This window comes from Salmo salar, chromosome 10 (genome assembly GCF_965601325.2).
Source record: "Salmo salar chromosome 10, fSalSal1, whole genome shotgun sequence".
Taxonomy (NCBI): domain Eukaryota; kingdom Metazoa; phylum Chordata; class Actinopteri; order Salmoniformes; family Salmonidae; genus Salmo; species Salmo salar.
This window is the reverse complement of record NC_138300.1, coordinates 104,057,225-104,079,532: the sequence shown is the minus strand read 5'-3', so window position 1 is coordinate 104,079,532 and position 22,308 is coordinate 104,057,225. Positions and strand designations below refer to the sequence as shown.

Below are 22,308 nucleotides of genomic sequence, written 5' to 3'. Positions count from 1 at the left end.
CTGCTGCGTTTTGGTCCTCCATTCCAGACGACAACCGTTACAAGGACAATGAAGCTGCAACTTTTAATTTGTCTCTATACTCCAGCATTTTGGATTTGAGATCAAATGTTTTATATGAAGTGACAGTACAGAATGTCATCTTTTATTTGAGGTCATTTTCATACATATTTGTTTTACCGTTTAGAAATGAATGCACTTTATGTAGCTAGTCCTCCCATTTGAAGGTGTCATAAGTATTTGGACAAATTCACTTATAGTGTATTACATTTAGTTAAAAGTATATTATTTGGTCCCATATTCCTAGCACGCAATGACTAAACTCAGCAAAAAAATAAATGTCCTCTCACTGTCAACTGCGTTTATTATCAGCAAACTTAAAATGTGTAAATATTTGTATGAACATAACAAGATTCAACAACTGAGACATAAACTGAACAAGTTCCACAGACATGTGACTAACAGAAATTGAATAATGTGTCCCTGAACAAAGGGGTGGGGTCAAACTCAAAAGTAACAGTCGGTATCTGGTGTGGCCACCAGCTGCATGAAGTACTGCAGTGCATCCCCCCCTCATTGACTGCACTAGATGTGCTAGTTCTTGCTGTGAGATGTTACCCCACTCTTCCACCAAGGCACCTGCGCGTTCCTGGACATTTCTGGGGAGAATAACCCTAGCTCTCACCCTCCGATCCAACAGGTCCCAGACGTGCTCAAAGTGATTGAGATCGGGCTCTTCACTGGCCTTGGCAGAACACTGACATTCCTGTCTTGCAGGAAATCACACACAGAACAAGCAGTATGGCTGGTGGCATTGTCATGCTGGAGGGTCATGTCAGGATGAGCCTGCAGGAAGGATACCACATGAGGAAGGAGGATGTCTTCCCTGAACGCACAGCATTGAGATTTCCTGCAATGACAACAAGCTCAGTCCGATGATGCTGTGACACACCGCCCCAGACCATGACGGATCCTTCACCTCCAAATCGATCCCGCACTAGAGTACAGGCCTCGGTGTAATGCTCATTCCTTCGACAATAAACGCGAATCAAACCATCACCCCTGGTGAGACAAAACCGCGACTCGTCTGTGAAGAGCACTTTTTGCCAGTCCTGTCTGGTCCAGCGATGGTGGGTTTGTGCCCATAGGCAACATTGTTGCCGGTGATGTCTGGTCAAGCCCTCAGTCCAGCCTCTCTCAGCCTATTGCGGACAGTCTGAGCACTGATGGAGGGATTGTGTGTTCCTGGTGTAACTCGGGCAGTTATTGTTGCCATCCTGTACATGTCCCGCAGATGTGATGTTCGGATGTACCGATCCTGTGCAGGTGTTGTTACACGTGGTCTGCCACTGCGAGGATGATCAGCTGTCCGTCCTGTCTCCCTGTAGCACTGTCTTCAGTGTCTCACAGTACGGACATTGCAATTTATTGCCCTGGCCACATCTGCAGTCCTCATGCCTCCTTGCAGCATGCCTAAGGCATGTTAACGCAGATGAGCAGGGACCCTGGGCATCTTTCTTTTGGTGTTTTTCAGAGTCAGTAGAAAGGCCTCTTTAGTGTCCTAAGTTTTCATAACTGTGACCTTAATTGCCTACCGTCTGTAAGCTGTTAGTGTCTTAACGTCCGTTCCACAGGTGCATGTTCATTAATTGTTTATGGTTCATTGAACAAGCATGGGAAACAGTATTTAAACCCTTTACAATGAAGATCTGTGAAGTTATTTGGATTTTTACATCAAGCTTGTGACTCTACAAACTTTTCACACAATAGCCATAACGACAAAGTGAAAACATGTTTTTAATCTTTTTTGAACATTAAAATGTTATATCTCATTTACATAAGCATTCACACCCCTGAGTCAATACATGTTAGAATCACCTTTGCCAGCGATTACCGCTTTCTGGGTAAGTCTCTAAGAGCATTCCACACTTGGATTGTACAATATTTGCACATTATTCTTTAAAAAGTTATTTAAGCTCTGTCAAGATGATTGTTGATCATTGCGAGACAGCCATTTTTAAGTCTTGCAATAGATTTTCATGCCGATTTCAGTAAAAACTGTAACTAGGACACTCAGGAACATTGAATGTTGTCTTGGTAAGCAACTCCACTGTATATTTGGCCTTTTGTTTTAGGTTATTGTCCTGCTGAAATGTGAATTTGTCTTCCAGTGTGTGTTGGAAAGCAGACTGAACCATATTTTCCTCTAGGATTTTGCTGGTGCTTAGCACTATTCTGTTACTTTTTATTTAAAAAACTCCCTTGCAGATGACAAGCATACCCATAACATGATGTAGCCACCATCACGCTTGAAAATATGAAGAGTGGTACTCAGTGATGTGTTGTGTTGGATTTGCTCCAAACATAACGCTTTGTATTCAGGACATAAAGTTCATTTCTTTGCCAGATTTTTAACAGTTTTACTTTAGTGCCTTATTACAAACAGGATTCATGCTTTGGAATATTTTTTATTCTGTATAGGCTCCCTTCTTTTTACTCTGTCATTTAGGTTAGTATTGTGGAGTAACTATAATGTTGTTGATCCATCCTCAGTTTTCTCCTATCACAGCCATTAAACTCTGTAACTGTTTTACCATTGGCCTCATGGTGACATCCCTGAGCGGTTTCCTTCCTCACTGGTAACTGAGTTAGGAAGGATGCCTGTATCTTTGTAGTAACTGGGTGTACTGATACACCATCCAAATTGTAATTAATAACTTCACCATGCTCAAAGAAATATACAATCTCCCTGGACTTTGTGGTTGAATATGTGTTTGAAATTCTCTGCTCGACTGAGGGACCTTACAGGTATGTGTGGGGTACAGAGATGAAGTAGTCATTCAAAAATCATGTTAAACAATATTATTGCACACAGAGTGAGTCAATGTAACTTATTATGTGACTTATTAATCAAAGTTTTACTCCTGAACTTATTTAGGCTTTCCATAACAAAGGGATTGAATACTTATTGACTAAAGACATTTCAGCTTTTACATTTTTATTAATTTGTAAAAATGTCAAAAACATTATTCCACATTGACATTATAGGGTATTGTCTGTAGGCCAGAGACACAAAATCTCAATTTAATCCATTTTTAATTCAGTAACACAACAAAATATGGAAAAGGTAAATTGGTGTGAGTACTTCTGAAGGCACTGTATGTTGTGCCCAATAGAAATTAATGGTAAATAATGTTTAATTTTGGAGTCACTTTTATTGTAAATAAGAATAGAATATGTTTCTGAGCACTTCAACATTTATGTGGATGCTACCATGATTGTGGATAATCATGAATGTATCGTGAATAATAATGAGTGAGAAAGTTACAGATACACAAATGTCATATCCCCCCAAAAATACTAACCTCCCCTGTTATTGGTAATGGTGAGAAGTTACCATGTTTTGGGGGTCATAAACAAACTGCAAATGCATCCAACAAGTTTGTAGAGTCACAAGCTTGATGTGGTCATTGCGTGCTAGGAATATGGGACCAAATACTAAACTTTTGACCAAATGTAATACAATATAAGTGGATTTGTCCAAATACTTATGACACCTTCAAATGGGGGGACTACAAATATAAAGTGCATTCATTTCTAAACGGTTAAACAGTATGCATGAAACTACCCTCCAATAAAAGGTGACTTTCTCTTCTGTGGCCTCATATAAAACATTTGATCTCAAATCTAAAATACTGGAATATAGAGCCAAATTAAAAGTTGCAGCTTCACTGTCCAAATAAACACGTAGGCGAGTGTGTATTATGTAGAAGCTTATAGAGACACTGGGGCCTATTCCAGACAGTATTCTCGTCATAGCTTTCCTCCTACTACATCCAGCTGTGGATGGTCAATCACCGACCATTTAGAATCCCACCGTACTTTCTCCACTATGCAATCTGGTTTCCGAGCTGGTCATGGGTGCACCTCAGCCACGCTCAAGGTTCTAAACGATATCATTACCGCCATCGATAAAAGACAGTACTGTGCAGCCATCTTCATCAACCTGGCCAAGGCTTTCGACTCTGTCAATCACCGCATTCTTATCAGCAGACTCAATAGCCTTGCTTTCTCAAATGACTGCCTTGCCTGGTTCACCAACTACTTCTCAGATAGAGTTCAGTGTGTCAAATCAGAGAGCCTGTTGTCCGGACCTCTGGCAGTCTCTATGGGGGTGTTTCTCTGTATATATCAATGATGTCGCTCTTGCTGCTGGTGATTCTCTGATCCACTTCTACGCAGACGACACCATTCTGTATACATCTGGCCCTTCTTTGGACACTGTGCTAACAAACCTCCAAATGAGCTTCGATGCCATACAACACTCCTTCTGTGGACTCCAACTGCTTTTAAATGCTAGTAAATCTAAATGCGTGCTCTTCAACCGATTGCTGCCCGCACCTGCCCGCCCGACTAGCGTCACTACTCTGGACAGTTCTGACTTAGAATATGTTGACAACTACAAGTACCTAGGTGTCTGGTTAGACTGTAAACTCTCCTTCCAGACTCACATTAAGCATCTCCAATCCAAAATTAAATCTAGATCCACCTTACTATTTCGCAACAAAGCCTCCTTCACTCATGCTGCCAAACATACCCTCGTAAAACTGACCATCCTACCGATCCTTGATTCGGCGTTGTCATTTACAAAATAGCCTCCAACACTCTACTCAGCAAATTGGATGTAGTCTATCACAGTGCCATCCGTTTTGTCACCAAAGCCCCATATACTACCCACAACTGCGACCTGTATGCTCTCGTTGGCTGGCCCTCGCTACAAACCCGTTGGCTCCAGGTCATCTATAAGTCTTTGCTAGGTAAAGCCCCACCTTATCTCAGCTCACTGGTCACCATAGCAACACCCACACGTAGCACGCGCTCCAGCAGGTATATTTCACTGGTCATCCCCAAAGTCAACACCTGCTTTGGCCGCTTTTCCTTCCAGTTCTCTGCTGCCAATGACTGGAACGAATTGCAAAAATCATTGAAGCTGGAGTCTTATATCTCCCTCACTAACTTTAACCATCAGCTGTCAGAGCAGCTTACTGTACCTGTACCTGTACACAGCCCATCTGTAAATAGCACACCCAACTACCTCATCCCCATATTGTTATTATTATTATTTTTTGCTCTTTTGCACCCCAGTATCTCTACTTGCACATCATCATCTGCACATATATCACTCCAGTGTTAATGCTAAATTGTAATTATTTCTCCTCTATGGCCTATTTATTGCCTTACCTCCCTAATCTTACTACATCTGCACACACTGTACATAGATTTTTTAATTGTGTTATTGACTGTACGTTTGTTTATCCCATGTGAAACTCTGTGTTGCTGTTTTTGTCGCACTGCTTTGCTTAATCTTGGCCAGGTCGCAGTTGTAAATGAGAACTTGTTCTCAACTGGCCTACCTGGTTAAATAAAGGTTAAATAAATTTTTTTTAAAAGCAGTGAGGGGAATTATTTCTTACTGTATGGCCGCCACATTGGCGAAACAAACTAACACCAGGCTCCAAATCAAGACACCCTTGAACAGTGTTTTATGAAGAGGATCCCTTATCTGAGTTGAGACTGCCAACATGTCTACCCGCAAAATACATATTTTTTTCTTCAGCTCTACAATTATTATTTCCTTATATTTTCTTGCTTTAGCAACTTTTTCTGCAATCCATCAAAACTTAGAGTGCTTTATCTACACTACAGTATATTGTATAAACACACCTTACAATAGGTGGCCTAGCCAGGAGAGCAATTCCAGTGTGTCTGCCTATAGGCCTTGTGTTAAGGTACTACTGTAAATTATTACATTCTAAACACAGCATCATAGAATATTTGTGTTCGTTATGATTTATGGAAAACATGAACTACAGTATCTAATGAATTCCTTGCCTCACAACTTATTCACTTGTGCCTCATCCAAGACTTACTTCCTGTGACTAATTGTGTGTGTGTCCGTGACGTGTCAGAGGGAGTGTGCTGGTCTGGTTATCTCTATGTTAGGCAGCAGACATGGCCACCACATCGCTTGGTTGGATGAGGAAGGTTTTTGGGGATGGGAGGAGGCGGGGGAGGAGGGGGAAGAGGGGTAGTGCGTTCATGGAGAGGAATGGACAGCTTAATTAATAACCACTGTCCTCTTTCGCCATGACCCCAGCCAGTCACACATACTCTTCCTACAACCCCAGACAGCCAGATGCTCATTAGCAAATATTGATGATTCTGTACTTTACGTGGAGATCAGAGAGAGGGTGAAGGCTGGGACTAGACTGGATTTACACAGGGGAAATCCACAGGGAGGAATAAGGTAAGGACGAATGATAACTCAAACATGTATCACGTATAGCGAGCGGTAAAAAAAATTACTTGTAATAACTGGTGAGAGGGATAGGTTGACTCGTTGTGTAGGCTGACAAACTGGCCTTGACGCCCTCGTTGGGATCTTCATGTGGGCTGCGGTTTAATCTCTGGGGAAATTAGCCCTGAGTAATTAATTAAAGCTACGTCAGGTAAGATTTATAAATCCAATGGTTCACATCAGGGGTTGGAACTGAAATTATTTCCCAATCGTGTCATTCTAAACAGAACTATACATTTCTTTGTTCCATTCCACTGTTCTGACCAGAAAAAAAACAGTTTTGAACCCCCAAAAAAGTATCAGTTTATATTGTTTCTTTTTAAACCGCTGAAATTGACATTTTATACATTTAGCTCAACATAAAATGAGTTCACCAATCTGTGCGGATAGAGCAGCTTGATATAGAGCAGGCAAGCTATAGTTGTTTACAAGCATTGGACAGATAAATGTAGGGTGCAAGATGCCACTGAAATTTTGCTTGTGGGGAGAGAGTCGAAAGAGGGTTGAGGAGGAGCTTGGCATCTTGTTATGACATGCATTATTTGAATAAGTGTAACGTCGACACAAGGAATCAGGAAGCAGGTGCAGTTAGTGAGTTTAATATTAACGAACGTAGACCGATACAAAACGGAAGACAAGATAACATAACCAATACTGCCTGAGGGGTGAGTACAATGAAGTGCTAGATAAAGGGGGAGTAATCAGGGAAGTGATGAAGTCCAGGTGTGTCTGATGATGAGGTGCAGGAGTGTGTAATGAAGTTTGCCAGGTGTGCGTAATGATGGGTTGCTAGGACCGGTGGTTAGTGGACCAGCTGACGTTGAGCGCAGAAGAGGGGGAGCAGATGTGACAGTACCCCCGCCGACACGCCACTCCAGCCGCAGGATGACGCCGGCCAGGAGGACCGTCCCGAGGGCATGGAGTAGGTCGGTTCGGACGGCGAAGGCGGAATTCTCTGATGATGTTGTCATCTAGAATGTCATCCACCGGAACCCAGCACTGCTCCTCTGGACTGTACCCCTCCTGGTCCACCAGGTACTGGAGCCGACCCCCACGACGTCCAGGAGTGATCTGACGGTATAGGCGGGACTCCCATCGATGTCCAAGGGAGGCGGAGGGGTGTCATGGGGGACGGCATTAGCCAGGGGACCAGGAACCCCCAGCCTGAGGAGGGAAACATGAAAAGAGTGTCCGGTAGTTAGTGGGGAGCTGTAATCGGTATGTTACCTCATTGACCCTCCAGAGGACTTTGAATGGCCCCACAAACCGGGGGCTCAGTTTCCAGCAGGGCAGGCAGAGCGAGAGGTTCCTGGTGGAGAGCGAGACATGATCACCAGGACGGGAACCTCACTGCGGTGGCGGTCCGCCTGCTTCTTCTTCTGGCAGACGGTGCGTTGGAGCCGGACGTGGGCAGCTTTCCAAACCTCCTCTGCACGCCGGAACCACTCGTCCGCCGCAAGAGCGTCGGTCTGGCTCGGGGTCCACAGAGCCAGGGCTGGCTGGTACCCCAGGACGCATTGGAAGGGAGACAGCCTGGTAGAGGAGTGACAAAGTGAATTCTGGACGTATTCAGCCCAAGGAAGGAATCGGGCCCACTCACGCTGCCGGTCCTGGCAGTGACTCCTCAGGACCCTCCCTTGCTCCTGGTTAATCTTCTCCACCTGCCCGTTAGATTGAGGCCGGTACCCAGAAGTGAGGCTGACCGTGACCCCCAGCTTCTCCTTGAAAGACTTCTATACACGTGATGTGAATTGGGGGCCACGATCGGAGACAATATCCTCCTGAAGGCCCTAGTGCCCGGAAGACCTGCTGGAACAGTGCCTCTGCGACCTGGAGAGCAGTTGGGAGACCAGAGAGAGGGATGAAACGGCATGATTTTGAGAATCTGTCCACAACCACAAAAATGGTGGTGAAACCATTAGAGGAGGGTAGATCAGTGATGAAATCAATGGAGAGATGAGACCAGGGACGCTGAGGCACAAGAAGGGGAAGGAGTTTCCCTGCTGGAGAGTGCCTGGGAGATTTAGATTGAGTATATACTCAACATGAGTTGACATAGTGTGCAACATCCTGCGCCAAAGGGGGCCTCCAGTATTTCTCAGAAAGGGATTGAATGTTGCGGGTGATAACTGGGTGTCCAGTGGCGAGGGATGTGTGTGCCCCGGTCAGCAACCGATCTCTGACCCCCGTGGGAACGTAGATGTGTGCCGGATGGCAGGTGGCAGGAGCGGGTTCCCTCCCCAGAGCCTGGCGGATGTCCACATCTACATCCCTAAACACGAGGCCAACGATACGGGAGGACCGATTGATGGGCTGGCAGACACTCACAGGGCCCTCTACTGACATGGAACCACAGGGTGCGGGAAATCAGGTCCTCCGACATCCTGGTCTCCAGGCGGTAATACTCCTCTCTGACCAGGAGATGGTGGGATTATGGAGTTGAAACTACGGGAGATCAAGGATGACTTTGTGCAAGGGTGCGGAGGTGATGAGGAAGGAAAGGCTTTCCTGGTGCTTGGGTCCCACGATGAGGAGCTGTGACTGTGCGTAATAGTACCGGATCCCAATGGTCGCATATCCAATGCTTGGACCGGAAACGGAAAGGAGAGCGGGTATGAGGTGATGTGCAGGGAGGAGACAAGGGCCTGGTCAATAAAATTCCCGGAATCCACTAGAGCTGTAGAAACAATAGATGAGGGACAGCCAGCTAGTGAAATGGATACTCATGCCTAACCCAGGAAACGGATGATCACAGGGCTGTCCCTCTGCTCTCATGGATTCCGGTTTGAGACGTACCGGACACCATTGGAGCTGGTGCCCCTCCTGGCCGCAATAGGGACAGAGCCCTAACTGCCTCCAACGGCGTTGCTCAGCCGCGGGGAGGCATATGGCCCCTACCTCCATGGGTTCAGGCTCTGAGTCAGAGCGGTCAACGAAGGAGGGAGAGAGGCGATGGGGGTGCCGACGCTCCCGAAGAAGGTCTTTCCCAAACTGTTGCCACAAAGTTGGAAGCACAGAATCATCTACAATGTCATTGTATACTGTAGCGTTAAGATTTCCCTTCACTGGAACTAAGGGGCCTAGTCCGAACCATGAAAAACAGCCCCAGACCATTATTCCTCCTGCACCAACTTTACAGTTGGCACTATGCATTGGGTCAGGTAGCGTTCTCCTGGCATCCGCCAAGCCCAGATTCATCCGTCGGACTGCCAGATGGTGGAGCGTGATTCATTACTCCGGAGAATGCGTTTTCACTGATCCAGAGTCCAATGGTGGCAAGCTTTACACCACTGGAGTAAAAGTAAAGACACCTTAATAGAAAATTACTCAAGTAAAAGTGAAAGTCACCCAGTAAAATACAACTTGAGTAAAAGTCTAAAAGTATTTGGTTTTAAATATACTTAAGTATCAAAAGTAAATGTAGTTGCTAAAATATAAGTATCAAATGTAAAATTATAAATAATTTTTAAGTCCTTATATTAAGCAAACCAGACAGCATCTTTTTCTTGGTTTATTTATTTACGGATAGTCGGGGGCACGCTCCAACACTCAGACATCATTTGCAAACGAGCATGTGTGTTCAGTGAGTCCGCCAGATCAGAGGCAGTAGGGATGACCAGGGATGTTCTCTTGATAAGTGTGTGAATTGGACCATTTTCCAGTCCTGCTAAGCATTCAAAATGTAACGAGTACTTTTGGGTGTCAGGGAAAATGTATGGAGTAAAAAGTACATCATTTTCTTTCGGAACGTAGTGAAGTAAAAGTAAAAGTTGTTAAAAATATCAATAGTAAAGTACATATACCCCAAAAAACTACTTCAGTAGTACTTTCAGGTATTTTTACTTAAGTACTTTACACCACTGGAGATTACATGGCTGTGTGTGTGATTTTATACACCTGTCAGCAACGGGTGTGGCTGAAATAGCCAAATCTACTAATTTGAAGGGGTATCCACATACTTTGGTATATATAGTGTATCTACCTCAATTACCTCTCATCGTGTATTTATTGCTCGTATTATTATTTCTCTTTTTTTCTCTGCATTGTTGGGAAGAGCCCTTAAGTAACATTTAACTGTTAGTCTACACCTGTTGTTTTACGAAGCATGTGACAAATAACATTTGACTTTATTTACTAGACTATGCTTCGGAAGGGGATGTGCAGGTAGCCTACACATGCACACACACTGGCAAATAGTTTTAGCTGGCAGGCAGACACTGGAATAAGTTTCTGAGTGATAGAGTGAGGGATTTGCATAGGCACTTTGTTGCATTTTTTGGTGGAAAGTATAGATCCCTTTTGTTACCAGTTCTGATTCTGTTCCTCAAGAAATGTCTTTATTTTCTGTTTTTCTGTTCTGTTGCCTGAACCGGTTCCAACCCTTGGTACACATGGTGATTTACCTCCTCTCTGTTCACTGCAGCCTGATGTCAGTTATGGCCACCATGGGTGCTGCTAGTCAGTGATAGATTCAGGGAGTCCATGGAAAAGTTTGGGGAAAGGACTGTGTTTACTTAACTGTGATATTAGAGGAATAGAATAACACCTGTGTACTGCACAGGAACAGACCTCATTCATAGGGGTTGGGTTAAATGCGTAAGACACATTTCGGTTGAAGGCATTCAGTTGTGCAATTGACTAGGTATCCCCCTTTCCCAATACAGAATGTAACCTAAAGGGATTCAGTGTGGTTATGGTTACACCAAAAGGGAAACAAGACATGACACGAGACAAGGTCCTGAGGAAATTACATTTTCAGTGGCTTTAATGCAGCCAATCTTACCAAATGTAACCAGCGAAACACAAACTGAAATTAAATTATTTGACAATGCATGCTATTGTATTATACATAGCCTGTTATAGAAAGTAAATGTTGGCTTTCTCTACTGTTTATGCACCATTGTTTTCAGCAGTTCATTATCAAGTACAGTAATTCAATAGTATTGGATTATCCAATGAGATGTTTTGAGGAAATAGAATACCATAATACTGGGAACCTCAATTTACGGCTTTCGTTCGTTCCAGTAGCCAAGAGACTTGGAAGTCTGGCAACACAAGACTACTGTTTAGTAAACACTTTAAGACTACTGTATAGTAAACACTTTAAGTGGATGGCAAGTGTACTCCACCACAGTAGGCTACTTCATTGTTAATAAACCAAGATAGCTTTGCCCAGCCCATTAGTGTTGTATGGTCCCTTCCAGAGTTTTAATAAGCACCTATCTTACCCCTCTCCTTCACCTCCTACGGGGAACACTCAGAGTGTCACCTCACCTTGGCCTGTATGTAAAGAGGACCTGTCAGGTGTGTTGGTATAAAGACTTAGTACCTGAGACTTAATTACTGTACGTCAGAGGGTAATACTGTCTTACCCAGGTCAACGGCTATTGTAGCACTGGGGAGAGTTGCAAGGGAGGTCCCATATACTGTAAGCACAGAGGAGGGATGCATTTAATTTTTCTGCGGTAGATGAGGAGTTTCTTTCTTTTAATATGATGAATTAAGCCATTTACATTCCTTCATAAGAATTGTAGAGGTATGGCCATTGTTAAATTTGCATAAATCTGCAAATACCATAATTACCATAATGTAGAATAATGCATTGCCAATGTATACAGTGCCTTCAGAAAGTATTCATACCCCTTGACTTATTCCACATTATGTTGTTACAGCCTGAATTCAAAATGTATTAAAAATAATAATAATCTCACCCATCTACACACAATACACCATAATGACAAAGTAAAAATGTGTTTTTAGGAATGTTTGCAAATGAAATAAAGAAATATCTTATTTACATAAGTATTCACACCCTTGAGTCAATACTTTGTAGAAGCACCTTTGGCAGTGATTTCAGTTGTGAGTCTTTCTGGGTAAGTCTCTAAGAGCTTTCCACACCTGGATTGTGCAACATTTGCCCATTATTATTTTCAAAATTCTTCAAGCTCTGTCAAATTGGTTTGTATGTCATTGCTAGACAACCATTTTTAGGTCTTGCCATAGATTTTCAAGTAAATTTAAGTCAAAACTGTAACTCGGCCACAACTGTAACTCGGGAAATTCACTGTCTTCTTGGTAAGCAACACCAATGTAGATTTGGCCTTGTGTTTTAGATTATTGTCCTGCTGAAAGATGAATTCATCTCCCAGTTTCTGGTGGAAAGCAGACTGAACCAGGTTTCCCTCTAGGATTTTGCCTGTGCTTAGCTCTATTCCGTTTTTTTTTTATCAGAAAACAACTCTGTAGTCCGTGCTGATGACAAGCATACCCATAGCATGATGCAGCCACCACTATGCTTGAAAATATGGAGAGTGGTTATCAGTAGTATCTTGTATTGGATTTGCCCCAAACATAACACTTTGTATTCAGGACAAAAAATAAATTGCTTTGACAAATGTTTTGCAGTATTACTTTAGTGCCTTATTGCAAACAGGATACATGTTTTGGAATATTTGTATTCTTTACACGCTTCCTTCTTTTCACTCTGTCACGTTAGTGTTGTGGAGTAACTACAATGTTGTTGATCCATCCTCAGTTTTCTCCTATCACTGCCAATAAACTCTGTGACTGTTTTGAAGTCATCATTGGTCTGATGGTGAAATCCCTGAGCGGTTTCCTTCCTCTCCGGCAACTGAGTTAGGAAGGACGCCTGTATCTTTGTAGTGACTGGGTGTACTGATACACCATCTAAAGTGTAATGAATAATTTCACCATGCTCAAAGGGATATTCAATCTCTGCTTTTTTTTTACCCATCTACCAATGTGCATCAAAGCTGGGACCGAGAGATTGAGAAACAGCTTCTATCTCAAGGCCATCAGACTGCTAAACAGCAATCACTAACTCAGAGAGGCTGCTGTCTACATTGAGACCCAATCACTGGACACTTTAATAAATGGATCACTAGTCACTTTAAACAATGCCACTCTAAATAATGCCTCTTTAATAATGTCTACATATCTTACATTACTCATATCACATGTATATACTGTATTTTATACCATCTACTGCACCTTGCCTATGCCACTCGGCCATCGGTCATCCATATACTTATATGTACATATTCTCAGTCACCCCTTTAGATTTGTGTGTATTAGGTAGTTGTTGGGGAATTGTTAGATTACTTGCTAGATTTGTGTGTATTAGGTAGTTGTTGGGGAATTGTTAGATTACTTGTTAGATATTACTTCACTGTTGGAACTAGAAGCACAAGCATTTCGCTACACTCGTATTAACATCTGCTAACCATGTGTATGTGACCAATACAATTTGATTTGATTTGAATAGGTGCCCTTCTTTGCAAGGCATTGGATCCCTGGTCTTTGTGGTTGAATCTGTGTTTGAAAATCACTGCTCGACTGAAGGACCTTACAGATAATTGTATGTGTGGGGTACAGAGATGAGGTGGTCATTCAAAAATAATGTTAAACACTATTATTACACAAGCAACTTAGTAAGTGACCTACATTTTTACTCTTAAACTTATTTACGCTTGCCATAACAAAGTGGTTGAATACTTATTGACTGAAGACATTTTCGCTTTTCATTTGTAATTAACATAAAAACGATTCAAACAACATAATTTCACTTTCACATTATGGGGTATTGTATGTAGGCCAGTGACCAAAAAAATCTAATTTTAATCCATTTTAAATTCAGTATGTAACACAACAAAATGTGGAAAAAGTCAAGGCTTGTGAATACTTTCTGAAGGCTAAAGAGTTGTCCGTGAGGTATTTAACACCAAGTAGCTTAACGAAATGTCAAAACTAACACTAACATTATGTCTGGGTGTATCTTAGTTTTCTTACAGGATTGGACTGGAAAGAACTTACTTCTTAATTCCCTCCTTGTGTTTTGGCCAATCACACCATCTTTACTCTGAGCTGAGGTTCTGAGCTGAGTTCCAACCAGATTTGTGAATGAATGAGTGGGTGGGCCACGACGTCAATGTGGTGGGACTACTACAGATCCCTCCCAACGATGGATTCCCACTGTCTGAGAGCTCACACTTCTTTGGTAAGCAACCTCCAATGACTAGCCTGGTCCCAGATCAGTACTGTATGTGCTTCATCCAACTCCTCTTACTATTTGTGTCATGCAATACATAATATGCAGTGTACCATGTTATATACAGTATATGCATATGGCATGCCAATGATAGGGGAGTTGGCACATGTCGATCTGGGATCAGGCGATCCAGTTGACACCTATGACACACATTACCTCTCAGTCAGTTGCAGCCAGTCACACAGGCCAGATGTGAAAGTGATTTTACACATTACCAAAACAACTACGTTATTGATGGGCATAAATGTGAATGTCAAGTTAATAAGTAACCATGAAAACCTTTGCTCCCCTTTTTCATTCCTGAGTCAGTCCTCAAGCAAGCACAAAACTGTTCTGTTTTAGGACTGTTGAACCAGCATTTTAATTGAGAATTTCCTTTTCTGAAGACAATAGAGAGAGTTATGCTGAAGTAGAAGAAGTAACGGTAAGAGTAGAGCCGCAGAGGGGGATTACTTTTCAGTTGGTCAGAGAAAGAAAGAGAGAGAGAGGGATGGAGAGAGACAGACAGAGCGACAGAGAGAGAGAGACAGAGCGAGAGAGAGACAGAGAAAGGGGAGGTTTTTATTCTGGGTGCCCTGGGTCACCCTGAGATGGCCATGGTCCAGATCAAATCTTCAGGTCAGTGTCTCACGCCTGTCGATCGTGTTGCGTCAGTTTGGGTTATGTGTGTTATCAGATGAGTTTGGATTAACTCAACACTATAAAACTGTACGGCTACATTCCAGCTGTTTTTTGTTGTTGCCCAGTATGTATTTTACCTTAATGTATTTTAATGAATAAAAGTGGAATTAAGGTATCAAAATGGTTCAAATGCTAGCTGACGTCTAACCTTCAAGGGTTCACGCTGACAAAATAGGAATAGGATTATTATATTTTATGACAGAGTAGATAAACCTGATGATTAAGCATTTCTGAAATATATAAATATGTATAATATAAGTAGAAATATAAGTATAGATATATGCAGTAAGTACAGGGCTGGCAGGTAGCCAAGTGGTTAGAGCATTGGGCCAGTAACTGAAAGGTTGCTAGATCGAATCCCTGAGCTGACAAGATAAAATCTGTTGTTCTGCCCCTGAACAAGGCTGTTAACCAACTGTTCCTAGGCTGTCATTGTAAATAAGAATTTGTTCTTAACTGACTTGCCTAGTTACAGTAAATTAAGGTTAAAAAGTACTATATCTCTTTGGAAGTAGTTAGTTAGACCAAGCTGTCCTTTCAGTCTGTTATGGCAGTGTTCTGTGAGAGCATGAGGTTAAAGGTAGACTCAGCGAAATGATGTTGCCACAGATATTGAGATGAGCTACATGCAAGACTTTGCTCTTACACAGTCACACGCAGAATCTGTGCATGTGCATGGGTTAGCTTCATGCTGTTACAGTGTGGTAGCCAGCACATCAAAACAGTGGAGAAGTTGAGCCTCGTGCTTCAACGCTCTTAGTTGTTGAAGAAATTGACCCACTATGCTGTTTACTTTTTGCATCTACTTCATATCGCTGAGTCTACCTTTAAGTTTTTCTGGGTTTATATGTGACTGTGTAGATTACTATCCCCTGTTATGTTAACGTTTAAATACTCTAATTCAGTCACTATCTAATACTACTGTAGCTTCTGCTGGGAAGTGTTTTTTGTCCGATCAGATAAATGGTTTTGTTGTGACTCACTATGCTTGGGAAAATACAGGACTAATTGGCTTGGGAAATGTGTAGCTATTGTGGCTTTTCTGAACCATGCTGAAAAATATGCAGACTATTGGCTATAAAAACTTAACATCATTAAAATCATCAGTTTATTGCACACTTCTATTCAGTGATACTATAATTTAATCTATGCCTCTTTCTTTTCTCCTTCCAGATATTCTGTCAGAACAAGGGAGCCCTCTGGTCCAGGAACAGGAAGTCTTACCCTTCACCAGCTATCCCAGCATGCAATACCCCTCGGTGGAGCCCACCATGTCCTCCCCGCCATACTACTCCAGTCAGAACTACTACCCCCAGTACAACGGCGATGAGTGGTACTCACCCACAGGGATGTGTGAACTGAGGAAAGGACCCCTAGAGGGCACTTATAATGCTGAAATGGAAGAGGCATCCACCATAGTGCCTGCGGTGTGCGATAAGACCCGGCAAACATCCCACACAGGCAGTGTCAAAGGGGAGGAGCTGTGTGTGGTGTGTGGGGACAAGGCATCCGGGTATCACTATAATGCTCTCACCTGTGAGGGGTGTAAAGGTATCAAAAAATGATTAAAAAATTGTCACACGCTTTGAAAACAACAGATGTAGACTAACAGTGAAATGCTTACTTACGGAAACTTCCCAACAATGCAGAAAGACAGAAAATACAGAAATAATAGAAAAGTAATAGCACAAAATAATACAAGTAATATTAAATACACAATGAGTAATGTTAACTTCGCTATGTACACTGGGTACCAGTAACGAGTCGATGTGTAGGGATTTGAGGTAATTGAGGGAGATATGTTCAGTACCAGTCAAAAGATTGGACACACTTACTCATTCAAGGGTTTTTCTTTATTTTTACTATTTTCGTTGTAGAATAATAGTGAAGACATCAAAACTATGAAATAACACATATGGAATCATGTACAGTTGAAGTCAGTCGTTTACATACACCTTAGCCAAATGTGTTTAAACTCAGTTTATCACAATTCCTGACATTTAATCGTAGTAAAAATGCCCTGTCTTAGGTCAGTTAGGATCACCACTTTATTTTAAGAATGTGAAATGTCAGAATAATATTAAAGAGAATGATTTATTTCAGCTTTTATCTCTTTCATCACATTCCCAGTGGGTCAGAAGTTTACATACACTCAATTAGTATTTGGTAGCATTGCCTTTAAATTGTTTAACTTGGGTCAAATGTTTTGGGTAGCCTTCCACAAGCTTCCAACAATAAGTTGGGTGAATTTTGGCCCATTCCTCCTGACAAAGCTGGTGTAACTGAGTCAGGTTTGCAGGCCTCCTTGCTCGCACACGCTTTTTCAGTTCTGCCCACAAATTTTCTATGGGATTGAGGTCAGGGATTTGTGATGGCCACTCCAATACCTTGACTTTGTTGTCCTTAAGCCATTTTGCCACAATTTTGGAAGTATGCTTGGGGTCATTGTCCATTTGGATGACCCATTTGTGACTAAGCTTTAACTTCCTGACTGATGTCTTGAGATGTTGCTTCAATATATCCACAGAATTTTCCTGCCTCATGATGCTATCTATTTTGTGAAGTGCAACAGTCCCTCCTGCAGCAAAGCACCCCCACAACATGATGCTGCCACCCTTGTGCTTCACGGTTGGGATAGTGTTCTTCAGTTTGCAAGCCTCCCCCTTTTTCCTCCAAACATAACAATGGTCATTATGGCCAAACAGTTCTATTTTTGTTTAATCAGACCAGAAGGCATATCTTCAAAAAGTATGATTTTTGTCACAATGTGCATTTGCAAAGCGTTTTCTGGCTTTTTATGGTGGTTTTGGAGCAGCGGCTTCTTCCTTGTTGAGCGACCTTTCAGGTTATGTCGATATAGGACTCGTTTTACTGTGGATATAGATACTTTTGTACCTGTTTCCTCCAGCATCTTCACAAGGTCCTTTGCTGTTGTTCTGGGATTGATTTGCACTTTTCGCACCAAAGTACGTTCACCTCTAGGAGACAGAATGCATCTCCTTCCTGAGCGGTATGACGGCTGCGTGTTCCCATGGGGTTTATACTTGCGTACTATTGTTTGTACAGATGAACATGGTACCTTCAGGCATTTGGAAATTGCTCCCAAGGATGAACCAGACTTGTGTAGGTCTACAATTTTGGTCTTGGCTGATTTGTTTTGATTTTCCCATGATGTCAAGCAAAGAGGCACTGAGTTTGAAGGTAGGCCTTAAAATACATCCACAGGTACACCTCCAATTGACTCAAATGATGTCAATTAGCCTATCAGAAGCTTCTAAAGCCATGACATTGTTTTCTGTAATTTTCCAAGCTGTTTAAAGGCACAGTCAACTTAGTGTGTGTAAATGTCTGACCCACTGGAATTGTGATACAGTGAATCACAAGTGAAATAATCTATCTGTAAACAGTTGTGTCATGCACAAAGTAGATGTCCTAACTGACTTGCCAAAACTATAGTTTGTTAACAAGAAACTTGTGGAGTGGTTGAAAAACGAGTTTTAATGACTCCAACCTAAGTGTATGTAAACTTCCGACTTCAACTGTAGTAACCAAAAAATTGTGTTAAACAAATGAAAATGCATTTTTAATTTGATTTTCTTCAAAGTAGCCATCCTTTGCCTTGATGACAGCTTTGCACACTCTTGGCATTCTGTCAACCAGCTTCATGAGGAATGCTTTTCCAACAGTCTTGAAGGAGTTCCCACATATGCTGAGCACTTGTTGGCTGTGTTGTGACTTTACTTTCATTAATCTGATGAATGTTTTTTTTATCTAATCAACTATGTTTAATTGTTACCCGATTAAATGAATCATGTAACAATTAACTCATTAGGAATTGGGGCACCATGAGAGCAGTTCTTTACCTATTATCTCCATAAACAGTCAACGTATTAATCATAACCTCGTATCATATCATCATTCTGAACAGTCGTAACCTCCTGCATCTGCAAAAACCCCAGCCTTACTTATGATTCAGTACTACACAAATTGGTTTCATTGTTTATTTGCTAGCTAACTAAATGGTAACACAGGATAAACATACATACTTAACCTGTTATGGCTAGGGGGCAGTATTTTCACGGCTGGATAAAAAACGTACCCGATTTAATCTGGTTACTACTCCTGCCCAGTAACTAGAATATGCATATAATTATTGGCTTTGGATAGACAACACTCCAAAGTTTCTAAAACTGTTTGAATGGTGTCTGTGAGTATAACAGAACTCAAATGGCAGGTCAAAACCTGAGAGATTCCTTTACAGGAAGTGGCCTGTCTGACCATTTATTGTCTTTCTTTGACATCTCTTTCTAAAACTAAGGATCTCTGCGGTAACGTGACACTTCCCACGGCTCCAATAGGCTCTCAGAGCCCGGGAAAAACCTGAATGTCGTCATTTCAGCCCCAGGCTGAAACACATTATCGCCTTTCTCAAGTGGCCGATCAAGGGACTGTGGGCTTGGGCGCGTGCACTGGCCGCCCCCGCCTTTGTGTTTTTTCCTCTGTTTGCAAAAAAGGAGATTCCCGGTCGGAATATTATCGCTTTTTTACGAGATAAATTGCATAAAAATTGATTTTGAACAGCGGTTGACATGCTTCGAAGTACGGTCATGGAATATTTGGAATTATTTTGTCACGAAATGCGCCATGCGCACGACCCTGATTTACCATTTCGGATAGTTTCTGGAACGCACGAACAAAACGCCGCTATTCGGATATAACGATGGATTATTTTGGACCAAACCAACATTTGTTATTGAAGTAGCAGTCCTGGGAGTGCATTCTGACGAAGACAACAAAAGGTAATCAAACTTTTGTAATAGTAAATCTGATTTTGGTGAAGGCTAAACTTGCCGGGTGTCTAAATAGCTAGCCCGTGATGGCTGGGCTATGTACTTAGAATATTGCAAAATGTGCTTTCACCAAAAAGCTATTTTAAAATCGGACATGTTGAGTGCATAGAGGAGTTCTGTATCTATAATTCTTAAAATAATTGTTATGCTTTTTGTGAACGTTTATCGTGAGTAATTTAGTAAATTGTTAGTAAATTCCCCGGAAGTTTGCGGGGGGTATGCTAGTTCTGAACGTCACATGCTAATGTAAAAAGCTGTTTTTTGATATAAATATGAACTTGATTGAACAAAACATGCATGTATTGTATAACATAATGTCCTAGGGTTGTCATCTGATGAAGATCATCAAAGGTTAGTTCTGCATTTAGCTGTCTTCTGGGTTTTTGTGACATTATATGCTAGCTTGAAAAATGGGTGTCTGATTATTTCTGGCTGGGTACTCTGCTGACATAATCTAATGTTTTGCTTTCGCTGTAAAGCCTTTTTGAAATCGGACAGTGTGGTTAGATAAAGGAGGGTCTTGTCTTTAAAATGCTGTGAAATAGTCATATGTTTGAAAAATGAAGTTTTTGTATTTTTGAGGAATTTGTAATTCGCGCCACGCCTATCATTGGATATTGGAGCAGGTGTTCCGCTAGCGGAACGTCTAGATGTAAGAGGTTAATACATTTGAAACAGGTCCCTAGTGGACTGACACAATATGGCAGCTTGTTACTAAAATCGATGGAGAGGGTAGGGGGGCAGAGAGTGACAGTGTAACGGTTCTCGTCGGATTGAGACCAAAACGCAGAGGGTATATGTTACTCATCATCTTTTATTACGGAAAGAAGGAAAAACCAACATTAACATGTACACCAAAAGAACACAACGACGAATAAACAGTCCTTTAAGGCCATAAGCTATACATGGAACAATCTCCCACAAACACTAAATCAAACACCCTACTAAATAAACCACCACCCCGAACCACATAAAACAAATACCCTCTGCCACGTCCTGACCAAAATAAAAAAAAAATACTCCCTCTACTGGTCAGGACGTGACAGACAGAGACATAATACTTACATTTAGATACTACTCTCACATGAATCATATACTTTGCACATGAACCGCCACCCGTTTGGAGTAAGAAATCATGAATGTACAGTGGGGCAAAAAAGTATTTAGTCAGCCACCAATTGTGCAAGTTCTCCCACTTAAAAAGATGAGAGAGGCCTGTAATTTTCATCATAGGTACACTTCAACTATGACAGACAAAATGAGAAAAAAATATATCCAGAAAATCACATTGTAGGATTTTTTATGAATTTATTTGCAAATTATGGTGGAAAATAAGTATTTGGTCAATAACAAAAGTTTATCTCAATACTTTGTTATATACCCTTTGTTGGCAATGACACAGGTCAAACGTTTTCTGTAAGTCTTCACAAGGTTTTCACACACTGTTGCTGGTATTTTGGCCCATTCCTCCATGCAGATCTCCTCTAGAGCAGTGATGTTTGGGGGCTGTCGCTGGGCAACACGGACTTTCAACTCCCTCCAAAGATTTTCTATGGGGTTGAGATCTGGAGACTGGCTAGGCCACTCCAGGACCTTGAAATGCTTCTTACGAAGCCACTCCTTCATTGCCCGGGCGGTGTGTTTGGGATCATTGTCATGCTGAAGACCCAGCCACGTTTCATCTTCAATGCCCTTGCTGATGGAAGGAGGTTTTCACTCAAAATCTCACGATACATGGCCCCAATCATTGTTTCCTTTTACACGGATCAGTCGTCCTGGTCCCTTTGCAGAAAAACAGCCCCAAAGCATGATGTTTCCACCCCCATGCTTCACAGTAGGTATGGTGTTCTTTGGATGCAAAGTTTTTACCAAAAAGTTCAATTTTGGTTTCATCTGACCATATGACATTCTCCCAATCCTCTTCTGGATCATCCAAATGCTCTCTAGCAAACTTCAGACGGGCCTGGACATGTACTGGCTTAAGCAGGGGGACACGTCTGGCACTGCAGGATTTGAGTCCCTGGCGGCGTAGTGTATTACTGATGGTAGGCTTTGTTACTTTGGTCCCAGCTCTCTGCAGGTCATTCACTAGGTCCCCCCGTGTGGTTCTGGGATTTTTGCTCACCGTTCTTGTGATCAACCCCACGGGGTGAGATCTTGCATGGAGCCCCAGATCGAGGGAGATTAACAGTGGTCTTGTATGTCTTCCATTTCCTAATAATTGCTCCCACAGTTGATTTCTTCAAACCAAGCTGCTTACCTATTGCAGATTCAGTCTTCCTAGCCTGGTGCAGGTCTACAATTTTGTTTCTGGTGTCCTTTGACAGCTCTTTGGTCTTGGCCATAGTGGAGTT

General features: G+C 42.1%; 1 protein-coding gene across 4 annotated transcripts in view; it reads left to right on the top strand.

Moving 5' to 3' along the window:
- Positions 1 to 6,141: 6,141 nt before the first annotated feature.
- Positions 6,142 to 22,308, top strand: part of LOC106561422 (bile acid receptor) — a 37,019-nt gene continuing 20,852 nt past the window's right edge. Inside the window, exons 1-3 of one of the 4 annotated variants that reach the window (XM_014125384.3) lie at positions 6,142 to 6,304; positions 14,156 to 14,372; positions 16,278 to 16,655. In XM_014125384.3, the coding sequence (XP_013980859.2) occupies positions 14,276 to 14,372; positions 16,278 to 16,655 (475 nt within the window). In that variant the 5' untranslated portion in view covers positions 6,142 to 6,304; positions 14,156 to 14,275. The other 3 variants (XM_014125383.3, XM_014125385.3, XM_045688293.2) reach the window with 3 other exon arrangements.